Here is a 21,765-nt window from a genome sequence, read left to right on the forward strand (position 1 = left end):
GAATGCTCACACCAGCTTTCTTTTTACTCTAAATGGCAAAACATTTTTCTGCTTCCATCTGTGCCACGTGCTTTTAATCTGGATTTCTAACACACCAGTTTGGGATGATTTTTGAATTTGTGGGTTTTGGCTGGTAACTAGTGCTGAAATTCAGACTGATACCCTGTGCTAAAGCCCATCTTTGTTAAACGCTTGGCCAACAGAGTTCTGATACGAAGGCTGTGTGTATACTTTCATTTAAGATAATATGATTCATATTCAATCTGTATTAGCAATAACAAAAGCCATGACATCTTTGCTGTTTATATACACATTATACTTGTGGTGGAAAAAAAGGCATTTTCACAAACATCAGGTGTGTGAAGATCAGTTCATCTTACAAGAAAATTGTACACTTGGTAAGGGCAGAAATCAAACTTTCCTGTAAACTTTCCTCCAGAAATGGGCTACCTCAGCACACCAGTAAAATATGGATGTGAAAGTTCTCTCAGCTTTCCCAAGGAGAATGTGCCTCCAGGTGTCTCCAAAAAGTTGTATCAGGTGCTGGGGCTAAGGTGAAATTCTGCTTATGTGTGTGTTTTCAGTCCAACTAAGTAGTGAACAAATACATTTTACCCGATACAGAATCATGCAGTATGGCTTCATGGACTTGTCAAGGGGTAAATGGGCAGTGGAGACCTTTCATGTGCTCTATATCAGTTCCTTGATCCCTGACTCCCCAGGTGCTGCTTGTCTATTAAGATTAAAAGACACGGTACTTGATAATTCCTAAATGCTTTGCCACCCAAGTATCTGGGATTATCTGTAAGGATCTAAAAAAGTATAGTCATTAAATCCCAAACCAGCAGAGAGATATGAAGAAAGGGGACTCCATAAGTACCCCTGGAAAATAGAAATATTGGATTAGTTTCTTTCCAAGTGAGTTTGGAGGCTGAGTCGCAGGATATGAATACAGCATTGGGAACGTTCCCGGATCTTTTCCACAATCCTTTTAATGTGGTCACGGATTCCTGCCTATGAGTGAAAATAAATAACTTCAGTGAGTGTCGAAAACATGGAGACTTTTAAATTTGTTTGGAAAAAGCATCAGGGCATGCAATGGTTTTTTTTTGTGTCTGTGCTAATTAGTGATGACACAGCATCAAGATGGCAGAGAATGAATCATTTGGATGTTCATGAAACAACATATTTTAATGTCAGTAACATGTGGCTTTGGGGAATTCTTGAAGTAATAGAATAAGGATCCAAGGAGTATCTTTGATGAAACAGATTTAAGGGGACAGTTATTCTTAATCTTGTTTCTTTTCTGATTAACACTAATAGCCATTCTACTCCTATTGCTTCTTGATGATAGTCACATGCTTTAACAGTACATTATGGCTTTTATTATCAACATGATCAGGCTGAACGACCTTTGCACTAAGCTATAGAGCACCTTTGCATTCACATGTAAAGTTAAATTGGATGGGAGCAGCAGCCACATAGCATCCAGGAGCTAAACCTGAGCGGTCAGGAACAGACATCCAAAGGTTGTACGTGCTATGTTAAAAAGATGTAATTGGGACATTTCTTTCTCGAACTCAATAGAAATCCAGGAAGCTTTAGAAGCTTTTGAAGAACTTAACTAAGAGAAGACAGATTCTTTGTCTGATCCAAAACTAAACAAAATTTTGCCTTTTTTGTACTTACCCAATTGCATCTTAGTTTCTGGAATTCAGATTCTATTGCAGTCAGTTTCTGGACTTGTAAGATTTTGGTTTGATGTCACGCAGTATCTGAATTCAGTTGTAGAGCCAAATAGTATTTCTTAAAATGGAATTATCCTTTCTCTTAGTTCAGCAATTCTTGATACTGCATGTAATTAATATTTTGCTCCAGATAACTGATGGCACCTTCTAAAATGCAGATGATTTAAATTGTCATGTTAGTTATTGACAATTTAATGAAGAATCGAAAAACCAAAGCTTTGTCAAGAAAAGCATAATCACAAAGCTACTAGAACATTTGGTAAAGTACTTTGGCCTTCTGCTCAGCTGTGTAGCACTGGTTCTTACTGGGTTTTTGGGGGAGTAGAGGGGAAGACTTGGAGTTGCCATTGATAAAGCTTATGCTATTGAGACGCTATTAGCATTTAATACTTTTACTTGTCTGAAGAATCATCTGCCTCACAAATCTTGTACAAGAGACTTGGCCTGAACTTATGGAGAGTAGAGGAAAAAGGTAGGAACTGAAAGCTAGAAGACAAGAAGGCAGATTAATCCTTCAAATTTCTTGAGTAGAGATGAAGACCCACATAGTTTCCCACCTCATGTCCTTCTGAAATACCTCTCCAGCTCTGCTTTGGCCTGCTGGGAGCTACTGTTGACCTAACTTGTGTTCTTGCTGAGGCTGTGCCATCTAGCAGAGCTTCATGGCCAAAAGACCCCACCTAGGATTTGTTTCTAGTACAACACCTGCTCTTAAGTGCGAACACTTCTCACTGTTTCAGTTATTTAAAAAGCTGGTGGAGATTTTCAGTGGAATCTTATCCTCCTCTGGAAGTCTGATTTGTGAACCTTGTGATCAGCAGCACTGACTTGTTTGGTTTTGATATTCTGTAGTTATTTGAATGTAGTGAGGCCAGAGGTGGCATTGTGTTGCAGGACAATGATGCTCGCTCTTTATGTCACACTGGAATATAAAGTCACTTTTGGGGAAACTTTTCTCACATTTGTCATCATCTGATACCTGTGGAAGTGTGGAGATTGTTTTTAAGAATATGCACTCTATCATAAGCTGAACTCAGACTGAGCCTTGGAGAGCGAAACAAAGGAGAAAGCCTGGCCCAGATGATGTGACCAGCATCTTGTAATGGACCACTAGCTCTCTGCAGAGTATAGTGTTGGGAACTCTCTGTAAATGATCTATCTTGATGGAAGAGTAGTTCAGGAGTTTGGAAATAGCACATGGTTATCAGGAGCTTGTACAGATCATACTCTTAATTGGAGGGTTTTCCTGTAAGTGTCTTCAGTTATTCCCTCAGCTGAGGAAATAATGTTGAACCCCTTCAAATGGGAACTTGGGCATTCATAGTGCTTTGTGTGGTGTTGTGCGTTCAAGGAAATTTTGAGGAGGGGCAGAGTTTGCAAAGATAAGCTTCTGTTAATTGTTCATGTGAATTCCTGGGCACGCTGTGGTGGCAGTTGTGGGCTATAGTGTGGATTTAGAGCTAACTGTTACTGGTTAATCCAGGCAGTTGATTGCTCCTGAGTATCCCAGCTGTGGAAAAAAGCTTCACTGAAAGTTTACAGGTTCTTAAATGCTTCAGTCATGCTTCAGTCATGTTGAATATATTCAAAAGCTTTGTTTTTGTGTTCACAGAGCTGTTTTCTTCTTATAATTAAAAAATACTAAATTTAAAATGATTCATTTTAGGAAGTGAGGAATTCTTCAAGTATATATGCCTTGAGAAAGTTGTCTGTTAACTTTGAGACTTCTCTGGCATTGAGCAGCTGAAGAGGAACTGAGAGAGCCGATGTTACTGATCTGAAACATGTGCCTCCATGAACTCTGCATGGGAAACTTTTCTTACCATCAGTGTGTGGTGGAAAAGTCTCGGTTCTTGAGGCAGTAAATCACTGCAAAGTGAGCAGAGCAGACTGGATGATCAGAATATTTGGTTTGGAAAAACTCATTTTTACATAGATGTCAGGTCTTTTAAATGGCATTAAAATAAGGACATCATGCCTGGCCTCTAATATCTGTATTTCTAATAACTGTTTTGTTAGAACCTGCAAGAATCATGCTGGGAGAAGGCAGGCCACTTCTTTGATCTTCCAGATTTCTTATCTTGGAAAGCCACAGGTGTCACTGCAAGGTATGTTAATTACAACAGTATGATTTGGTGGTCTTTGTCTAGTTGCTTGTATGTGTTTCTGCTTTAATGTATTTTGACTGGACACACTGTGATGTACATCTGTCTGTAATTCAGCCTGCTCCAAAACATCTTGAACCTATCTCCTGCTTCCATCGTGCATTCCTGAACACAGTTGTTCCTGTGAGCAGTGTAATTCACAGATACTCTATGTTGCTACAACTGTCAGTTAATTGCTCTTGTACTCCATTTTGGAACATAAATACAATTGCTGTAGTTACTGTGAAATATGCTTTTAATAATTCTTTGAAGTCTATTTTTGTTGACAAATTTCTTGACTTTTTTGAGTATTGGAGGAAAACACTTTGCTATGTGGGAGGGATCTGGTAAAATCTTGTTTAAAATGGTCACTGCACTGTAAAACACAGCATCTGTGCTGCTCTAAGAAAGCATCCTAGAATACTTGCTACAGTCTCAAAATTGCTATGAGAGAACCCCTTCAATTGATAAAAGTGACCAGTAAGTGAAGTGCATTTGCAACTAAACAAATCCTTGTGAAAAGTGAGGTTTCGTTTGTTGAAAATCAAGTCTTACGGACCACTTGCATGCCCAGCTCAGTGCAGTTCACAGTTATTTCCATTCCAGTCCGTGGAGCTGAAGCTGTGCAAAAATTAGGCTAAAAAGAAAATTGCTCACAGGATGGTTTTAGTCTCTTTGGAAATGGAAGGTACCTTCATATCAGACACAGTTCTTTTTATTTGAGTGCTCTTTCTCCTTAGTTAGTCTCCATGATTGACAGCTACTGTTAGCTAGCTTGCATTGTAGAGCAGGGCCGTGCTATGTTTGAAAAGTGAAGAGATGCAAAGACCTGTAAGTCTTTACATCTCTTGCAAAGATGAAGAGGTGCAAAGACCTGCTCGATGATAATTGAAAGACAGTATCTCAAAACTTCCTTCCTTTGGACTTCCAGTCAGAGCCTGTTGTCTGATGTATAACTATGAACTGGGTTACAGACAAACAACTCTCACCCCAAAACAGTCCTGTTACCTGACCCAACTCTAACTTTAAGAGGATAAATCCCAGGCTCCCAGATGAAATGCCATGCAGGGTCTCCATCTTGTGAAAGTATTCAAGACTTTGATTTAGAGTTAGCACCCTTTGGTCAGGAGGTTTTAATTTGGCTTTGTGGCCAGATGATGATTAATAGATGGGATAAAGTGTGTGAGCAAATCATTAAATGTTCACCTTGTGTTAATGGACACCTTCTCCTAGTGGCTGAGGAAGCTAAAATAGAATATGCTCAATGAGAGCTTGGTGTCAAATATGAGTTGGAATCTATCTTTTAAAGCAGGTGAAGTAGTTTCAGAGAGAATGATAATATATTTGAAAGGGATCTCCAGTATTGCTGAACAGAGTTCCTGCTCTTCCCAGAGCCCTCCCTGCCCCATAGCACGTTCCTTTTTAATAGTGGCACCCATACTGTAGAAAAGAAATCCCTTTCTCTGCTCTTCCCTCCCTCCATCTTTCTTGGCCTCCAACCTGGTGTAGCTAGTAGTAATATTTGTCCATCTGTTTGCTGCATGTACCTCTCAGTGGCTGTAATTTCTGTGAGGTCTTTGGGGAAGAGAAGGTATTTCTTGGGTGTGTTATAGGTGCCCAGTACTGGAGGACCCCAGTTCCTCTAGAGAACTTCTGTTGCAATAAATACTGCTAGTAACAGTGAAAGAGCAAACTGATCTTAGGAACTGATGATTGTATTCTCTAGTGCTCATCTAACCTTTGTAGGAGTAGAGTCTGAATTCCTGAATTAAAATTATCAGCCTCCTCTACAACCTCTGTATGCAACCAAAATGTATGGCAGAAGGTTTAAAAGGAAGTTAGGAGAGGGGGTATGTTGGAGCTTAGAGTATGATAATAGAGTTCCTGTCTCCTGTCCCTCATAATTTAGAAGGCAGCAGTCCTATTTATGGGTGTGGGGAAGGGAGGAGAAGGAAGGGGTAAGAGTAATGCCATGGACTTCATGTAGTGGTGCTGTCAGCTGGTGTCAGGCTGTCATGGCTTGTGATGGACTTTGGGACTGTCTAAACTCAGTGAAGCTCACGTTTGCTCTGGAAGTAGGTCTGAGAAGGGAGGGTACAATGGTAGTAACAGCTCCTTGGTCTTGCCTGGCTTTGGCTTTTTGTCCTTAGCTGTAACTTGCTAGAGGCAAGGCAGAGAATCTGTCTTAAAAAGAAATTTTTAATCGTATTGATGGATGTTGGGAAAAGACTTTCTGGACAAGCTTCCCCCACCCTTTGGTTGAGTGTCTTCTGTTTTGAATAAAATAGTTCCTTGCACATCCTACTTTGCTTCCTTTAATGTGCTCCCCACAATTAAGCCCTTAGCTTTGGCTTTAGTGGAATGTTTTCTAGGGTAACAAAGGAGGATAATAAGGACAAGAAATATTTTGTTGGCATCAAACCTATTTTCTTTTCCTTCCCCTGCTCTCCTGCATGCAGACCTATTTCTTGGGAATTCTCTTGTAGTTAGGTGAAGTAATTTGACCTCCATATACTTACAAAACTGGGGAAGTGTGAATTCATCAAGTATAAGATTCCTACCTTTCTCCCATTGAGCACAAAGGAGCCTTTCACAGGGCAGGACACAGTGTTAGTCACTGTGAATCATTCATAACTTGGCCCTGATAAATGAAAGATTTAGTTTATTAAATTTGTTTTGGTGATGGGGATTTTACCAAAACAAATGCAATTCCAAGGACACTTCTGCCCACATTGAAACTGTTAGTTACTCTTACTTCTTTATATTTCTAAGGGTCTCTTTAAAACAGTTTGTATCTATTTGACATTTAAAATCAATGTATAGTCTTTCTGGCTTCTGGGAGACTACTCAGTGCACAAAGAAGTGTCTAAGATCAGGATCTTAAGTGTTTGAAAAGCAGTTTGTGATGTGTGCTTCTGTGTATGAAATGGTTTGTCATTCACCTTTAATTCTGCCAGCTTGAACTGAATTCTTCCCAAGTGTTTTTCCACTGAATGTAGAATAAGCAGTAAATGCTTCCTACCTCAAAGGTGGAGACCTCAGACATATGATGAGACTTTTACTGACTGGCTTTGAAATTCTCTTATATCTCACCAACATCCATCGCTTGGAAAGGATAAAGCCCAAATTGTTGATTGCCATTGTTCTTGGAAGAGTGTTGCCTGTAATATTTCCTATTAAAAAGAGTTATTTTTTATTTCTCCTCCTTTGAGTTGATGAAAGCCCATTGAATTGTTCTGAATGAGCCAGGCAGTTGACTATTCTGCATAAAAAAATAAATGTTACTGACAGCTCTTTAGTTAAAATAATTAAAACTTTGGGACTTCCCAGCTCTTGCTCCCCCAAGGTTTCAACAACGAGGATTGGTTTTGCCACTCAAATACTCTGTTTTCTTATTTCTGTTGTGGAAAGGAAGAGAGAGCAGTTTTTTCACAGGCACATAGCAATGCTTTGAAGATGCTCAGCACTTTTACTCATGGTGAGCGTGACTCACTGCTCTCTTCCACCCACCATCTATAACCACTGATAACTTTTCCTTTATATGGTATTTTGGATAAAGCTATCTGAATAAAATCTAAATACCTATCTGCTTTAGTTACAGGCTACTGTGTTATAGATGGAGAATTCGTACCAGAGAGGCACATCTGTAATTTTACTGTGTTTCTGAAGTATAGTGAAGGATTACATTGCAGATAAGAATATGGCTGAGCTCTTAAATTGGGTAGAATTTACACACAGATGTGTATTTAGATCCAGCATCTGCTTCAGGGCCACTTCAAATCACAAGCAACTCACTGGAAAATTAGAGAGTGTCTGCTGGATTTACATGGTTTAAGACGAGCTGTAATCAAAGAGAGATTAAACCTGTGGAGGAGGATTTGGAAACATAGGGAAGAATGTCAGGCTGACATTGTGGAGGTAGAGTCCAACATGATGCTACAAACCACCTTCCAAAATGACTCCCCCAAAAGTTGGAGCAAACTGAATATTTGTGCAGACTAATGTCATTGCACTCTAGATACATAAATAGCTACAGAAAGTAATGTATTATCTAGGAAAGAATTCATTTCATATATGAATGTTGACCCAAGTGGAAACACTTGTCTAGTCAGTCTTCAACTGCAAGCCATCATGACAGGGGAAAATGTGTAACAGATTTATATACTTGTGGGGGACCTTTCGTAAATGATCTCCTTCCAGCTGATCTCAGGATCATGAATTTCTCCAGAGAAAATCAGTTTTAGGAGAAAGAAACTCATACTGTTACGGTAATTACAGACTACAAAGTGAAAGGCAAATGCTTGCAGTTCATAAAAAGCGTTTCTGGGAACTACATAACTAATAGGTGTTGTAGTTTCTTATCTATATCTCTGTGAGAGTGAGTGATATCTTTTAAATATACAGTATATTTTCAACAGGAAGATACCCTGACAAATTGTTTTCTTTCATTTATGAGAAAGAGGCTGGTTCCTTGACCTGTGCATGTTTAAATAGCTGACACTTTACTGTAAGCAGTGAAGTCCTTAAAGTTTATTTGTAACCTGTTGTCAGTTGCTTATCATTAGGCCTAGAGATGGCTCCATTGCACTGATCGAAATCCAGAGAACTCTGATGTTAGTGGTATTGGTGCAGAGTATGGTGGGATAAATAGAGTCTGGTCCATGCTGATTTACCACAATTGGAGTTATTAATAAAGCATAAAAGCTGCAAAGATGCTTTTGAATCCAAGAATCTGGATTCAGGGCTCTGCTCTGTTATGTCCCCTGTGTGATTTGGAGAAGTGAATTAAATCTCCATCTTTGGAGGTGTTTAGGCAGCTGAATACCTTTGAGGATTTGATCCATGTTCACCCCTGTATTTGTTTTTCTTCTGTTAAACTGATACATGCATACACTCTTGTGAGGTTGCTTGTTTTACCCATGAGGTGTTTCATCACTGCGGTTAGACAAGTCCTCACCAAATATTTTATCCAGATAGGCTGGAAAGTGTGAAAAGAGAGAGTCTGGAACCTTGTGTTTAGAGGCGCTGCTGAAAAACAAACTGGTGTGAGTTAAATGGTTATCTGAAGGATGCCTGTCTCTTTTTAAAGGATTGGGCAATCCTTTTACTGAGATGTGGTAACTGAAGCAGCACAGACACCAGTTTTTTGGGGCCAGCTGCCCTTCCCTTCCTTCCTTGCCTTGCCATGACTAATGTATACCGTTTGGCTAGGCTTCTGGTGTTTGGCTTCTTCTTGTTTATGTTTTGTGCCCATTTTGTGCCTGGTCTAAAAATCAGGCCTCTCTCTGCAAAGAAAGGGGCTAGGGAGTATTTCAGAAAGCTCTCATGATCAGCCCTGCAGCCCATGTGGCAGTGACAGTATCCTGAATTGCACTCGGGTGTTGTGTCCTGTTTATGAAATGAAACCCAAGACTTCAGACTTGCAGACTTGTTTGGAGAAGTCTCTGGAGAAGGGAGTATTATCTTGAAGGGCTGGTTGGGAGGGCAGGGATGGCTTTCTTGTGGATCAGACAAACAAAGTACCAAGAATTTCTTGTCATGGAGCCAAAAGCAAGTGTCCCTGTGACAGTGCCTTTGCCAAACAAGAGAATTCCACTTCTGTCAGGCTTTTAATAAATTCAGACCGTGTTCTTTGGAGACTGGGGACACACAGACTGATCCACTGTAAAAAATAGGAAATGTAGAGCTGGAAAAGTTATCAGGACTGTGAAGGGCAGGTGCAATGAGGGCCATTACTGATAGATTTTGCTTTGTTTTTATTCAAACCCAGCATGTCCTTGAGTCTGCAGTGTGATCTGAAAGAGCTCTGTGTGCTACATAAGAAAATTGTTAGCAGGTCTCGTTCATGTTAGCCAGGAAGCACACAGGCAAACAGGAAGCTTTAGCTATTGTTATTGTACAAATGCCCTTTACAAAATATTAGCAAAAGAAGCTTAATGTGTTTTCCACAAGAACAGGAGCCCTTCAGAGTGTTCTAACTGTATTTGCAGAGCAAAGAAAAACTGCATTGTCCCTTTGCGGCAGCTTTGACATACATCGAGACGTTGCATTTCAGAGACTTGCATTCAGATCTTCAAATATTTACTACTTTGCTTATTTTTTTGAAAGATGTGAGGATCTTTAATGAGCTGTGACAGTATCTAGCCCTTCATTTTCTATTGTGTGCATTCGCCGCTGCTAAAAAGAAAAGTCAGCTAGGTCAGTATAGAAAAGGATTGGGGGCAGGCGCGGTAGTAGATGTATTACTGGCACCTTGCCACAGAGACAGTGAACTCTGAGCCAACCATGAAGTCATTTTGAACTCAGGGAGTCTCAGTAATCCAAGGCAATGTGTCTTAATTTGACAAAGCAAAGGCTGCTTGATAAGCAACCCCCACTAGAAATGCTGTGAAACGGGGGTGTTTGTAAGTTTAGATTGTGGAGGAGAAATGTGGTGATCCGAAAGGAATCATCTTGTTTTCAGGTTCTTACTCCCCCAAGCCCAAAGGCGGGCTTGGCTCTGTGCTCCCCTGCAGTTGGGGCTGTGCAGTGGCTTGATGTGAAATTTGAGAAACATATGTAGTTTTCTATTTCAGGAAAATGATCTCAGGGATTGAATGTGCGTTTTGTTGGCTGTTAAGCTCTGATCTTGCCTGGTGTGGTAGTTTGAGAGTGTGTGTATATGGGCAAGCGTGTGTGTGTCTGTGTGATGGTTAAGACATTCCACAGCACTTAAAAAAAATAACAATGAAAAAATAATGAGAATTCATATATTCCTTGCTGTTAAAGGTCTTACTTCTTCAGTCCTGAACTGCAACATCCTACATCATAAGCAGCCTCTTAAATAAGTACACGCTGTACATCAGAAAATGTCTCTTATTTTTCCGTAACAGTCATTAGCATTTACTTGAGCTGATGAGTGGCACAGAGACAAAGTTTTCCATCGAGGCAAAGGAGCTGTGTTTAAACAACCCTTTCATTGTTGATCCTGTGCAGAAGCACTCGATATAGGAACACTGTAATTATTAGCTTCTCTGGAGGGGCAGATAATAATCTCCCCTTAATAAAGTTTGCAAAGAGTTGGGTGGGAGTCTTTGAGATCCCGCTTACTGTCGTGCTAACTAATGGTGGGACTGGTTAACTGGGCTTTACTGGAGCTGGAGCCAGGGGGGAGGAATGTCAAAGGAGGTTATGGCCTTCAATTCTAAGGAAAGACAAGGCTGAAACAACAGAGTAGCTTGTTGTCTTTCTGTTCTCTTCATCTCATTTGTTCTGCAGTCATGTCAGTTCTCTTCAGATACAGGCTGGGTGTTCAGGGGTGTATGTTTCTTTTGCATTAGCTTCTGTGAATGCCATCAGGGATCAGACCCTCATGATACAAGGCATGTTATAAACAATCTGTCATCTTCTTTGAACTCTTCCTTATGTGAAACACCATGGAAAGCCCCATGCAAAGCTCTTGTCCCTTGTGAGATTGGGTCTCTCTCCAGCAAGAGCTGTGTTAACAATTGCTTTCTTGCATAAATACGAACCAGATAGGAAACTAGGCATGTTTGTGAGCTCCTGGGTCATTTACAGCCCCAGCAGTGTTTCAGTGTGCACTTATATAATGCATGCATTCACAGTAAATTCTTACAAACCACCCCCTGAAAACAATAACATTCCTGGAGTGCTCTCATCCAGTGAAGGAAAAGAAAGCTATGTTGCATGAAGTCTGTGTATTGTATGTATACATATAGAGCTTAAAAGAGCTCACTTAACTTGATTATTCCATAATGGGCTTTTATATTTTGGTATTATTATTTAAGAAAAAAACCCCACCTTTAGTCCCCTCTAGTATCTTGCATATGAAAGTCTTAGTAAATTCAGCCTTAAAACGCTGCTCTTAAGTAAGAAAATGACATTCTTATTTCATAGATGGGAAAAGAGCTGCTAGGTGTTTAGCTGAGTATCCAGCTTTCTGTCTAACTAGCAGTGAGAATTAGGTGTCCTATTGAATAGGCTTTTTCACAGATCACACTCTAAATTATTTATTCTGGACCAATTCTTCCTCCAGACTTTCCAAACAAATGCTTTTCACCACTGGAGTGTTGCTCCTGTCCCTTTCCCTGTAAGACATGGCTGGAACAACAGCCTTGGCCTGGAAGGCAGTTTACTTACACGTTTGCTTTATTTTTGTTGGCTGGCTATCTCAATCTGTTTAATGTCAGTAACTTTCACTGGAAATTCTCATCGTGCTTTAGGATGACACTGATGGTGTCAGGGTTGATTTACATTATCTCTTTAAAGTAGCATTAGCTTGCATAGGGCTTTTTCCCTTATTTGTTTTAGCATTCATATTATCCAGAGAGGAGCCTTTTAACTGTGAAATGTAAATAACCTGACAAGGAAGACTCCAAATGAAAATGAGATTCCTAGTCCATGGCAGTGACACCAGTTTTGCCAACTCCGTAACCTTTAAAATAGTGTACTTTTATGCTTGACCTGTCATCTGCCTATAAAAATAATCTTAGATCAATGATACAGTGCTTTCAAGAATGTGTCTAAAGAAAGCAGACACTTCTGTGTATGTGTTCTGTCATTTCTTGGTTGTGGTGGACTATCTGCTGCTTTAAGTAAGAGCTGGGTATTGATTTGGTGCAAGTGCCTAGCTGTGCCTTCTACTTACATTGAGATAGTGAACACTTTTCCTATAGCTTGCAAATTGATGTTGCCAGATAGTGAGTCTGATGTTATATAAATATATAATGTGTTATATGAAATCACCAAGGATTTGTTTTTTCCTTCCCATGTTCTTTATTCCTCTGCCATTCCATTAAGCTGCTCTTTAGATGAAAGGTTGTAATTCAGTCTGCAGTGGATGAAATGTATATGTACCCATGGAATCAAAGACATTCCAAGAAAGGTTGTTTATTTTCTTACTACCTTCTTTAATTAAATTTCAGTGGTAGGATTTTGACTGTCTGACTTGAGAGAAACAGATGAAGCAATCATGATTGCTGTGTGATACAGCAAAGATGACTGAAGTTATGCTTATTGCTTGTCAGACCCTGCATTGGAATCTTAATTCTTCTGTGGATAGGATAGTTGAAATTTCAGACTTCGCCATGGCTGTTTGTTTAATGTAAAGTGAAGGGGAAGTTCTGTGTTTTATGCTTTACTATCAGATAATATCTGGGGTTTATGTATGTTTAGTTCAGATTGGTCACACTCAGCTTTAAAGTGGCTCTGGAGCTGCTAATCTAAGTTAAAACCTGTGTTTGTCCACTTCAGTTTAGTTTGTGTGCTCGATTCAAGATCTGTCAGCCTGAGTTATGAGCTTGCTGGTGTTCTGCAGTATAGATACATCCTTGGCCTCTCCTGAGTGGGGACTTGGACACAACAAGCATTCCTCAGAGAGCCTGTCCCTGTGTTACCCGGTGAGCTGCTGTCAGCCCAGAGCCCCGGAACTGTGGCTCCTCCCTCCCAGGCTCCATGTGCCAATGTCTCTCTGAGCAGAAGAGAGTCCATGGAAAGTGGCCTGGAAATTGCCTCTGGTACCTACATGCAAGGAATTTCTGTCAAAATGGGAAATAAAGTAGGAAAACCCTTCTTATATGAAAGCTGATTGGGAAAAATGTATCTGAAGATGGGCAAAAAGGCAGATGCCTCTTATGTACAAAACCCTGACCACCCCTAAAACCCACTTGCATTTATGCATATGTAGCACATGCCGTTAGATGAAGGAAGGAGCCCCAACTTTCATTCACTGTAGTTTGAAACTTACAACTTTGACAGATACTATCCTCTCCTTCCACCCTCATTTTCCTCTTTCTTCTGAGGGATGAGGCCACATCTACACTGTAAGGTGCCTTTATATTTAAAGTGATGACAGGGGGCAGACCATGCCACAAAATACACATAAAACTTTTCCTGGAGTTTCCATCTTGTACTTGGGAGTTTCTGTTGCTTGTTAATGTATATAAAATAGCTAATACAGGATCTATTGGAAAAAAGCAATATTATGATATAATTTTACTTCCAAGGAAAAAAACTTGGGTGTGCTTCCTGTCTAAATGGAAAAAGTAGGAGTGGTGTTGTCCTTAGCTCCTTGAACACAGCATCCGTATGCAAGGTTAATGCTGCATATTGCTTTCATCTCCCTAAAAGGAAAAGGGGAGAATGTAAGAGCATGATACACTGTTGCCACCTGCCCTTCATCTTTGTCCCATTCCCTTCTGCTCTGCCCTGCTTCCTTCTATCCCTGAGTTCGTGGGCATACACAGAATCATAGAATGGGGTTAGGGTTGGGAAGCACCTTAAGATCATTCAACCCCCTACCACGGGGTTGCCTCACACTAGACTATGTCACCCAAGGCTCTGTCTGTGTGCGGTCTGGATTTGGAAGGAGCAGTTGATGTAGTCTCCTTCATGAATGGTATTTTCCTAAGTCATATGGGGTAATGTTTGTCCATGATCTGTGTAATTTGAATGTATGTCTCAAAGACAACTTAGAATTCTTGAATGCTCACCATTCCTTACACTGGTGCCCCAGTAGCAACAGGTATGAATATAACAGGAGAGCTCTCTGGAGGGGTTCCAGTTGGTTTCATACTTCCTGGGTTTGTATTCTTTGTCCTGTAGCAACTCTTCATTTTGTGTATAAGGGACAGTTCATAAACAGATGTTGAAACTCAACATGGTGCCTGAAATTTCCTGCTCTTTCTGACCTGTCTGTAACAACACAGACAATCCCTATTTACACAGGTTAGTTCCACTGGTAATCTATCCAAATAAATTTCCTGTTAACTCCTTCAGGTTATGTCTCTTTAAATGTGGATCAAAGGAAAGTTGTACCTCCTAAAATACTAAGAGTCAAGAGATTCCTAATTAATTAAAGTAGATTCTCATTTACTTTGGCACAAACAGAATAAGAGGGAGAGAAAGGAGGAGGGAAAGTAAAAAAGGGTGATGTCCAAAATGACATAGCCTGAATTTCCTTGTAGCTCTAATATCTGCTGTGCTGATGGGAATCACTTCAGGCTGATCTCTAAGGCTTCACCCGCTATCTCAGTTACATTTTGGTTTATCTGCAAGGGCCTCTATTTGTGTATGTGTGTATGCACACATGCGTGCATAAAATAGGGAATATGGTTTGACCTTATTAAATTTGAAACTCTGCTTGGAGAAATATTGCTCAAGAAAAACCACATCAGGCCAAGCATTTGAAAATGCAGGCTGCTTTAGAGAAAGCAGTTTAATATATTGAAGCCTCAAGCCATCTACCTCTGCTCCTAAGAGCTCTACCTGAAAACTTCCAGGGCTGAATAATTTAAGGTTTTGGGGGGGTGGGTTAATCTTTCTACAAGAAATATGAGTCTGATGTTTTATTTTCTTAAAGTCTGAACTCCACAGAACTTTTTTTCCCCCGAACTGTTTATCCTCACTCCAGACATGAACCTTGGAAAGGTGGCAGAAAAAACAAACAGCTGCTGTGTTTTTGGGCAGTCTGCATTCCTTTCAACTCGCTGAGATCAGACTTGTGCTGAGATTTTCAAATTATTTGTCCTAGGGCTTAACCACTTTCACTCCTGCTTAAAAGGCAGCGAGTTTGCCATAGCGGTGCTTGTGAGAGCTGTCATGCAGAGCCTTAATGACTCGAGAACTATGAATATATGATGTGTTCTTAGGGCTTTTTATTATTGTTTCATTCCAACTTCACCTCCCTCCCTAATCATCTTTCCATTTTTGGACTCCAGCCTTTTCTTCACTTAAGCATTTTGCTGAAGGTGTTCTAGGGAATTTTGTTTTCATTTTGGTTTTGGGGGGTAAATTTGATGCGTATAAAAAAGTTTTTAATAGACCAAAGTGGGCGTAATGAAATAAAACTGTCACATTCCCAAGGCCCAGATTCGGAAATTATCTTCTGCAAGTTTGCGTTTCTTTCCTTCACAAGTGGCAGACAGGAAGAGGAGCCATTGGTCCCATGGTGGTGTTTTGTGCCTTCTTTGAAGTCTCTAAAATATGTTCTGTGGAGTCTGATGTAAGAGGTGAAAGAGTCAGGACAATGCAGTACTAAAAGAGTATTTGCTCGTAGCAGCCTTCCAGTTTCTGAAAGGGGCCTACAAGGATGCTGGAGAGGGACTCTTCATCAGGGGTTGTAGCAATAGGATAAGAGGTGATGGGTTCAAACTAAAACAGGGGAAGTTCAGGTTAGATATAAGGGAGAAGTTCTTTACCATGAGGGTGGTGAGGCACCGGAACAGGTTGCCCAAAGAAGTGGTGAATACTCCATCCCTGGCAGTGTTCAAGGCCAGGTTGGACAGAGTCTTGGGGGACATGGTCCAGTGTGAGACATCCCTACCCATGGCAGGGGGGTTGGAACTGGATGATCTTAAGGTCTTTTCCAACCTAAACTATTCTATGACTATTTAATGGTTGAGGCCTTCATGTGAGGCCTTCTACTGGTGCCTTGTAAGTAGCCTAAATCCTGAGCATGTCTTGCAGTCCCCTCCCCTCCAATTCGTGGAACTTCACTGAGTAAAGAGATTGCTTATACCAGATCACTATTTTGTGATCCTGGGCAGGATGCTGAGGCCAAACGTGTGTTTACTAGCAACTACAGTTAATGGAAAAACAAAACAGTCCAGTTCTAAAGGGCTTTTCAGTTAACCATGTTCATCCTGTTCTTTGGGCTTTTTTCCAGCAAAGCACTTAGGCACGTGCTTAAAGTCAAAGCATGTGCTTAAGTGCTTTGCTGGTCTCGGTCCTTTATTTGCTGTCCAAGTATGTTGGTATGAACAGGCTGTTGGTTGTATCAGTGTTTGGAGAACTGTTCTTACACTGTTCTTTTTACTCCTCTGAACTTTTTGCCCACTTACAGCCCAGAAAAGATAATCTGTGATTTCAGTATGACACAGATAATATTTTGCAAACAGTCTGTATGTTATTGATTGAGATTAATTTGCAGTGATTATGAAGAAATTGTATGTTTGGAGAAATCAAGGTCAGTCAACCCAGAGAAGTTTCATCTGATGCCTTGCTCCAGCTGAGTAATCTGACTGGCAGCACATGTTGTATGACAAGAGCATCTTCAGACAGTTAACGTACTGTGTGTTTAGCCCATGCTATGAGACATTATTCCTTCTCCCAGAAAATCCTCTTTAACGAGGTGCTGCCTTTTAGGTGGCACTTGCTGTGAGATTTTGATCTGGATGTTGTTTGTTTGTCTATTTCTGTTTTTCATTTCTGCAGTCCACAGTTTTATATCTCTGATTACTGCAGGACAGCACGTCTTGTGCTGTCCCTCCTCCTCCTCATTCTTATATCATCCATGGCAAGTCAGGACAGGAGAACTCAGTTAAATTCAGACTTTAGGATTTCTGTCTGTGCCTTCCAGCAGCAAAAGTTGCCTTCTCACCTTTAGAGCCATCTTAGAACATCAGCGACTTAATTTTCTTTGTGCTTTTCTTTGTCAAGGTGCAAAGCACTTTACACTAAGGAAAAAGGCTTAATTAAGCAGGATGTGCAGCCTGATATTGCTGACTTAATTGCAGGAGGTAGTAACGACTGTCTATAGAGAATAAACAAAGCACAAAACTGCATTTGCTTATGCAAACAAGTGACTTACATAAATGCTCCAGTTGACGTCAAAGCCACTCTTCGTTCAGGTGAGGTTACTCACACCTAACTCTTTGTAGGAGCAAGCTCATAGATAAATAATTTGAAAAATTCCATTTTAAAAATTGCTCTTAATTTCTCTCATATAAAAATGTCCAGAGTTTCTATGAAGAAGTCATCTTTTAATTCCATCATTTAATTTGGTAGAACACACATTCTTGCCTTTTTTTTCTTCATTAAAAGGATATAAAGCACTAAAGAGGGAATAAAGCATTCTTTCATAAAGCATTCTTTAGTTCTTCAGACAGCTAACAGGAGTTTCAAATTGACTTTTAGTCCATTCTTCTCTGTGCTTGCAGCGTTTGCAAGTATGTTTTCTGCAAGTATAATTCGAGTATCAAGAAAGGGAAAGACAAATATTTAGTGTTGTTATAACTGCATGAAAGGGTTCATTAGTTTAGAGTAGTGGTAAACTCCACCCTTCTGGTTCAACCATCACCTTTCACAGTGTTTAGTGGAAGGCAAGCTGGGGCATTGCACGGCTTACCTGGGAGGGTTAGCTCTGTCTCTGAGAGAGCTGTGGATGTTCATTCCCAGATGAAGTTGTTTTCAAGATTTAAATGAATGTAAAAACCCCACTGATGTCCACCTTCCTTGTGTAACAGGCAACATCTGAAATTAGAAGAGCAACATCTTTCTTTTAGCCATTCTTATAAGAGCCCTTGGGTTGATGTTTGATTGGCATAGCAAGTTAAAGTGGTGGGTCATTTTGTCCAGTCTCTTTTACAACGGCAGCAGTAATTGTTTCAGAGGGCTAGGAAGGTATCCTAGAGCTGACAACACGTTAACGTCCTTCTGGGGATAGTTCTTTTAAATCATGCATAGTTAATGAGGGTTTATGCTCCCTTGTATGATTCCTCTCTATCGTTATGGCTGGAAGCAGTCTAGATATCCAAGTAATGTAGTGGGTTTTTTCTTTTTCTTTCTTTAGCTCTTGTCCTGTTAAGGTTTTTGTCCTAGCAATACCTATACCTCTGTTCAGTTGCATAATGCTTGCTTGTATTGTTTGAGTGTCTTTATTGGTGTATTCTTAGGAATAGTGACACTTGATTTATCTACTCTGTAGCCTTTGTTATTTTCTCTGTTGATCTGCAGTCCCTCTCCCTACTGATGTTATAAGCTTGTTGTTTTCTTTATGGAAATTTATGAATGCTTTTACTCACTTCTGTTACCTGTTTCAGAACTCCTTGTAGTTCTACTCGGTGGGGTTTTCTTTGCTATGCAAACAGTACTGGTCATCTCCTCACTTTTGGAGTTTTTACATCCTGGTTTTAACATGAATACAAGTCCAAAGGACTGTAAACTCAAACCATTGTTATTATTTAATACACTCTAGAAATAAGTGCAGTGATGTTGTTATTTAAAAGATTAAAATACCAGCATATGACATGTATGTATAGTACAGCATATGATGTGTATGAAATGAGCTATTTTGCTTTCCCTTTGATTTAAATGCCTTAGCTTAAAATGTAGCCATCAAAAATGTTTTTGAAAACCTATACTGATGACTGTACATTTTGATCAAACATAACTAGTATTTAGGAATGACTGAGGATTTTAAGAGTATACATTGACTGAACTGATTTTTGTGACAGGAGGTAACAATACACCTCATTGCTAGTGCAGGAGTCTCTTAACACGCAACCTCGATTCAGGTGCACATGGCAGCCAAATCCTGTCATCCTAATTCAAGTAAGACTTGAAGGTGTTTTGCCTGAATAAAGAAGGAGGGCCTAACATTGGCGTTTAGCATGTGAAATTGGATCAGTCTGCATCAAAATGTAGTTATTAAAACTTTCTTCTAGTGCAGTACTCTTGGCAATTTCCCTGCTTCTGTTCTGGTTTCACTTAGGCTTTGTCTGGCCACAAGTGCATGACAGCCTAGGTTCCAGTTCAGCATGGTCTGACTAAGCTGGTAAGAACTCTCATTAACTTTACTGACATTTCTTCAGGACTTTGTCCTCACACACATGCTTAAGGACCAAGCTAAATTAGCCTCTCAACAGTTTTGTCCTTAGGAGCAGATGTGTTATTTACTCATGAATTAGTAAAATGTGCCTGAATAATGAACTTATGAAGAGATTTCTGGACTAACAGTTCCTTCTCTCAAAATGTCTTAGGGTTGTAAGGGTGTCTTTTTTGTCTACTCATTTATATGAAAACAGCATAAACCACACCATGAAGTATAGCATTGCTATGTGGAGATTTCCTTTACTAGTCAGTGTATAGTATCAGTGTCCACTGCTGGCCAGGCATTGCCCTCAACATCATAACACACTTTCTAAACCACTTGAAAAGTCCACAGTTCTAAGTCTCTGCGCTCCCTAAACAGGGATGTTGGATGTGCATATTCTATGTTTTCTTTTCACACAGTAGAAGGATAAAGTGTTATGGATGTTAATAACTGCAATCTTCCTAAGGCTACTGATGCCAAGCCTATGGAATAATAATGTCTAGTATAACATAGCTAAAAAACCATAAAATCAACTCAGTTGGAAAAGACCTTTAAAAGCATCAAGTCCAACCTTTACCCCAGCACTACCAAGTCCACCACTAAAACATATCACTAAGGGCCTTGTCTGCATGGTTTGTGATTCCTCTACTGTCCTGGGCAGCCTGTCCCAGTCCTTGTCCACCCTTTTGGTGTGGGTATGGGTACTTTCAGTTTTAATTAAGAGTTATAACTGCCTGAAGAAGGTAACAGGAGAAGATATGTTTTTTACATGCAAGCTCTTAATTGGAACAGATATTTGACTTCCTATTGCAGAGTGGTTTGCTTGAAAGAGTATAATTTTCTGAATAAATGGAACTGAATCACTGCTGATGTTGCATAATAGTAGGAGGTAAGTCCAGAGGGCAGGCTGCCGGACTGGAGCAGCTATGTCTGTGGGCTTTATTTCCAGTTTTGCTTTTCCCTTGCCTTGCCTTTTTTTTGGACGGTTTTTATAACCTCTCCTCTACTTATTAAGCTTTTAAAACTTGCACTCAATTTTATGTATGTGCATGCTTCTTTTTACTGTCATATTTAAACATTTAGAATGTAGTTGTGCATAGGAAGATTTTTTGATAGTCAGCACCATAGTATCTGAATGGTGTCTTTCTGCCTGAGTCTCTGGAGTTCAAGATTTAATTCAGGGTTCTGAATAAGGTTTACTCTTTGACCCTTGGCCAAGTCACTCCATTTCTTTTGCCTCTGTTTGCCATCCTTTAAAGGAATGGATTAATATTTCCAATCCCACATGCTATGTCTGATTTGTCTAGACAATACATTTTTGTGTCTAGGACTGTGTCTCATTATGTATTTTTCAACAATGCTGAAGACAATGGGCTTGAATCTTGGTTGGGTGTCTGTAATACAATACAGAATGAAGTTAAAATAGCAAGCTGTCTGCTGACTGTGTGCTTCCCCTTGCCTCATGACATGGGGAGGCGTATGTGGGTGGATAAAATAGTCTTATTTTGTACTTTCTGGGCCAATTTAACATGTTTAGCCAAATGCATCCCTGGTATGAATCCACTGAAGTGATTGGATGTACACAAGGGATTAATCTGACTCGATATGTTGCACTTGAGATGGGTGGTTCCCTTCAGATCTGATGACATAACTTCTAGGAAAGCTGAATTTGAGAGTTTAAGCCTTTAAATCTTTTGATAGTGTGTTCCTAAGGAGAAGCGCACTTTTTTCTCTTTTATGGACTCTTACAAATAGTGAAGGAAACATCATCTCATTGTAGTTGGTGTGATTCACCTTCTGCTGTATGACTTTTTTTGACATCTGCAATGTTTGATGAATTTATTTGTAGTTTTTAAAGAATGGGTTTAAATAGGTTGCAGCAAACAATCACTGTCAGGTACTTGCTTCCAATCCAAAGTAAAGGTGTGTGTAAAACATGCCAGTTTTCTGACAGTCCTTATATATCAAATGCATACTTTCACATCTCTGGCAAGATATACAAAAGTTACATTTTTAACATACCTTATCCAACAGAACATTTTATTTATGTGGGTTGATCCTTCAAGTCTGAATGTCACAGAAGTGGTTTTCCCAACAGTCTCTCATTAAGTTTTGAGGTTTATCTGTCTAATAATACAACATCAATCCCATACCTTTTCTGGAGCGCAGGAAACATCTACACTCTATTTCTCAAGAGACTTCTGTGCTTATTGTGGTGGTAATTGGAGGTCACTCTTAACTCCAGTTGGGGTGGTCAGTAGGTTGATACTCGAGTGCTGCT

The 21,765-nt window shown here is 39.9% G+C and overlaps 1 protein-coding gene across 17 annotated transcripts in view; it reads left to right on the forward strand.

Annotated features, from left to right (window-relative positions):
• Window positions 1–21,765, forward strand: part of FGGY (FGGY carbohydrate kinase domain containing) — a 325,223-nt gene that overhangs the window by 205,750 nt on the left and 97,708 nt on the right. For 16 of the 17 annotated variants that reach the window (XR_009725433.1, XM_061353407.1, XM_061353412.1 and 13 more), the window contains one exon: window positions 3,768–3,856. The exons of the other annotated variant lie outside the window; for it this stretch is intronic. Coding sequence is in view for 14 of the 16 variants with exons in the window: in XM_061353407.1 (XP_061209391.1) it covers window positions 3,768–3,856 (89 nt within the window). In the remaining 2 variants the exon portion in view is untranslated. Of the gene's footprint in view, window positions 1–3,767; window positions 3,857–21,765 lie in introns of those variants that run through there. 17 annotated transcript variants of the gene reach the window in all.

Source organism: Neopsephotus bourkii, unplaced genomic scaffold (genome assembly GCF_033783945.1).
Source record: "Neopsephotus bourkii isolate Nb327-2 ecotype Australia unplaced genomic scaffold, CSIRO-AGI_Nbou_v1 NB_673, whole genome shotgun sequence".
NCBI lineage: Eukaryota > Metazoa > Chordata > Aves > Psittaciformes > Psittacidae > Neopsephotus > Neopsephotus bourkii.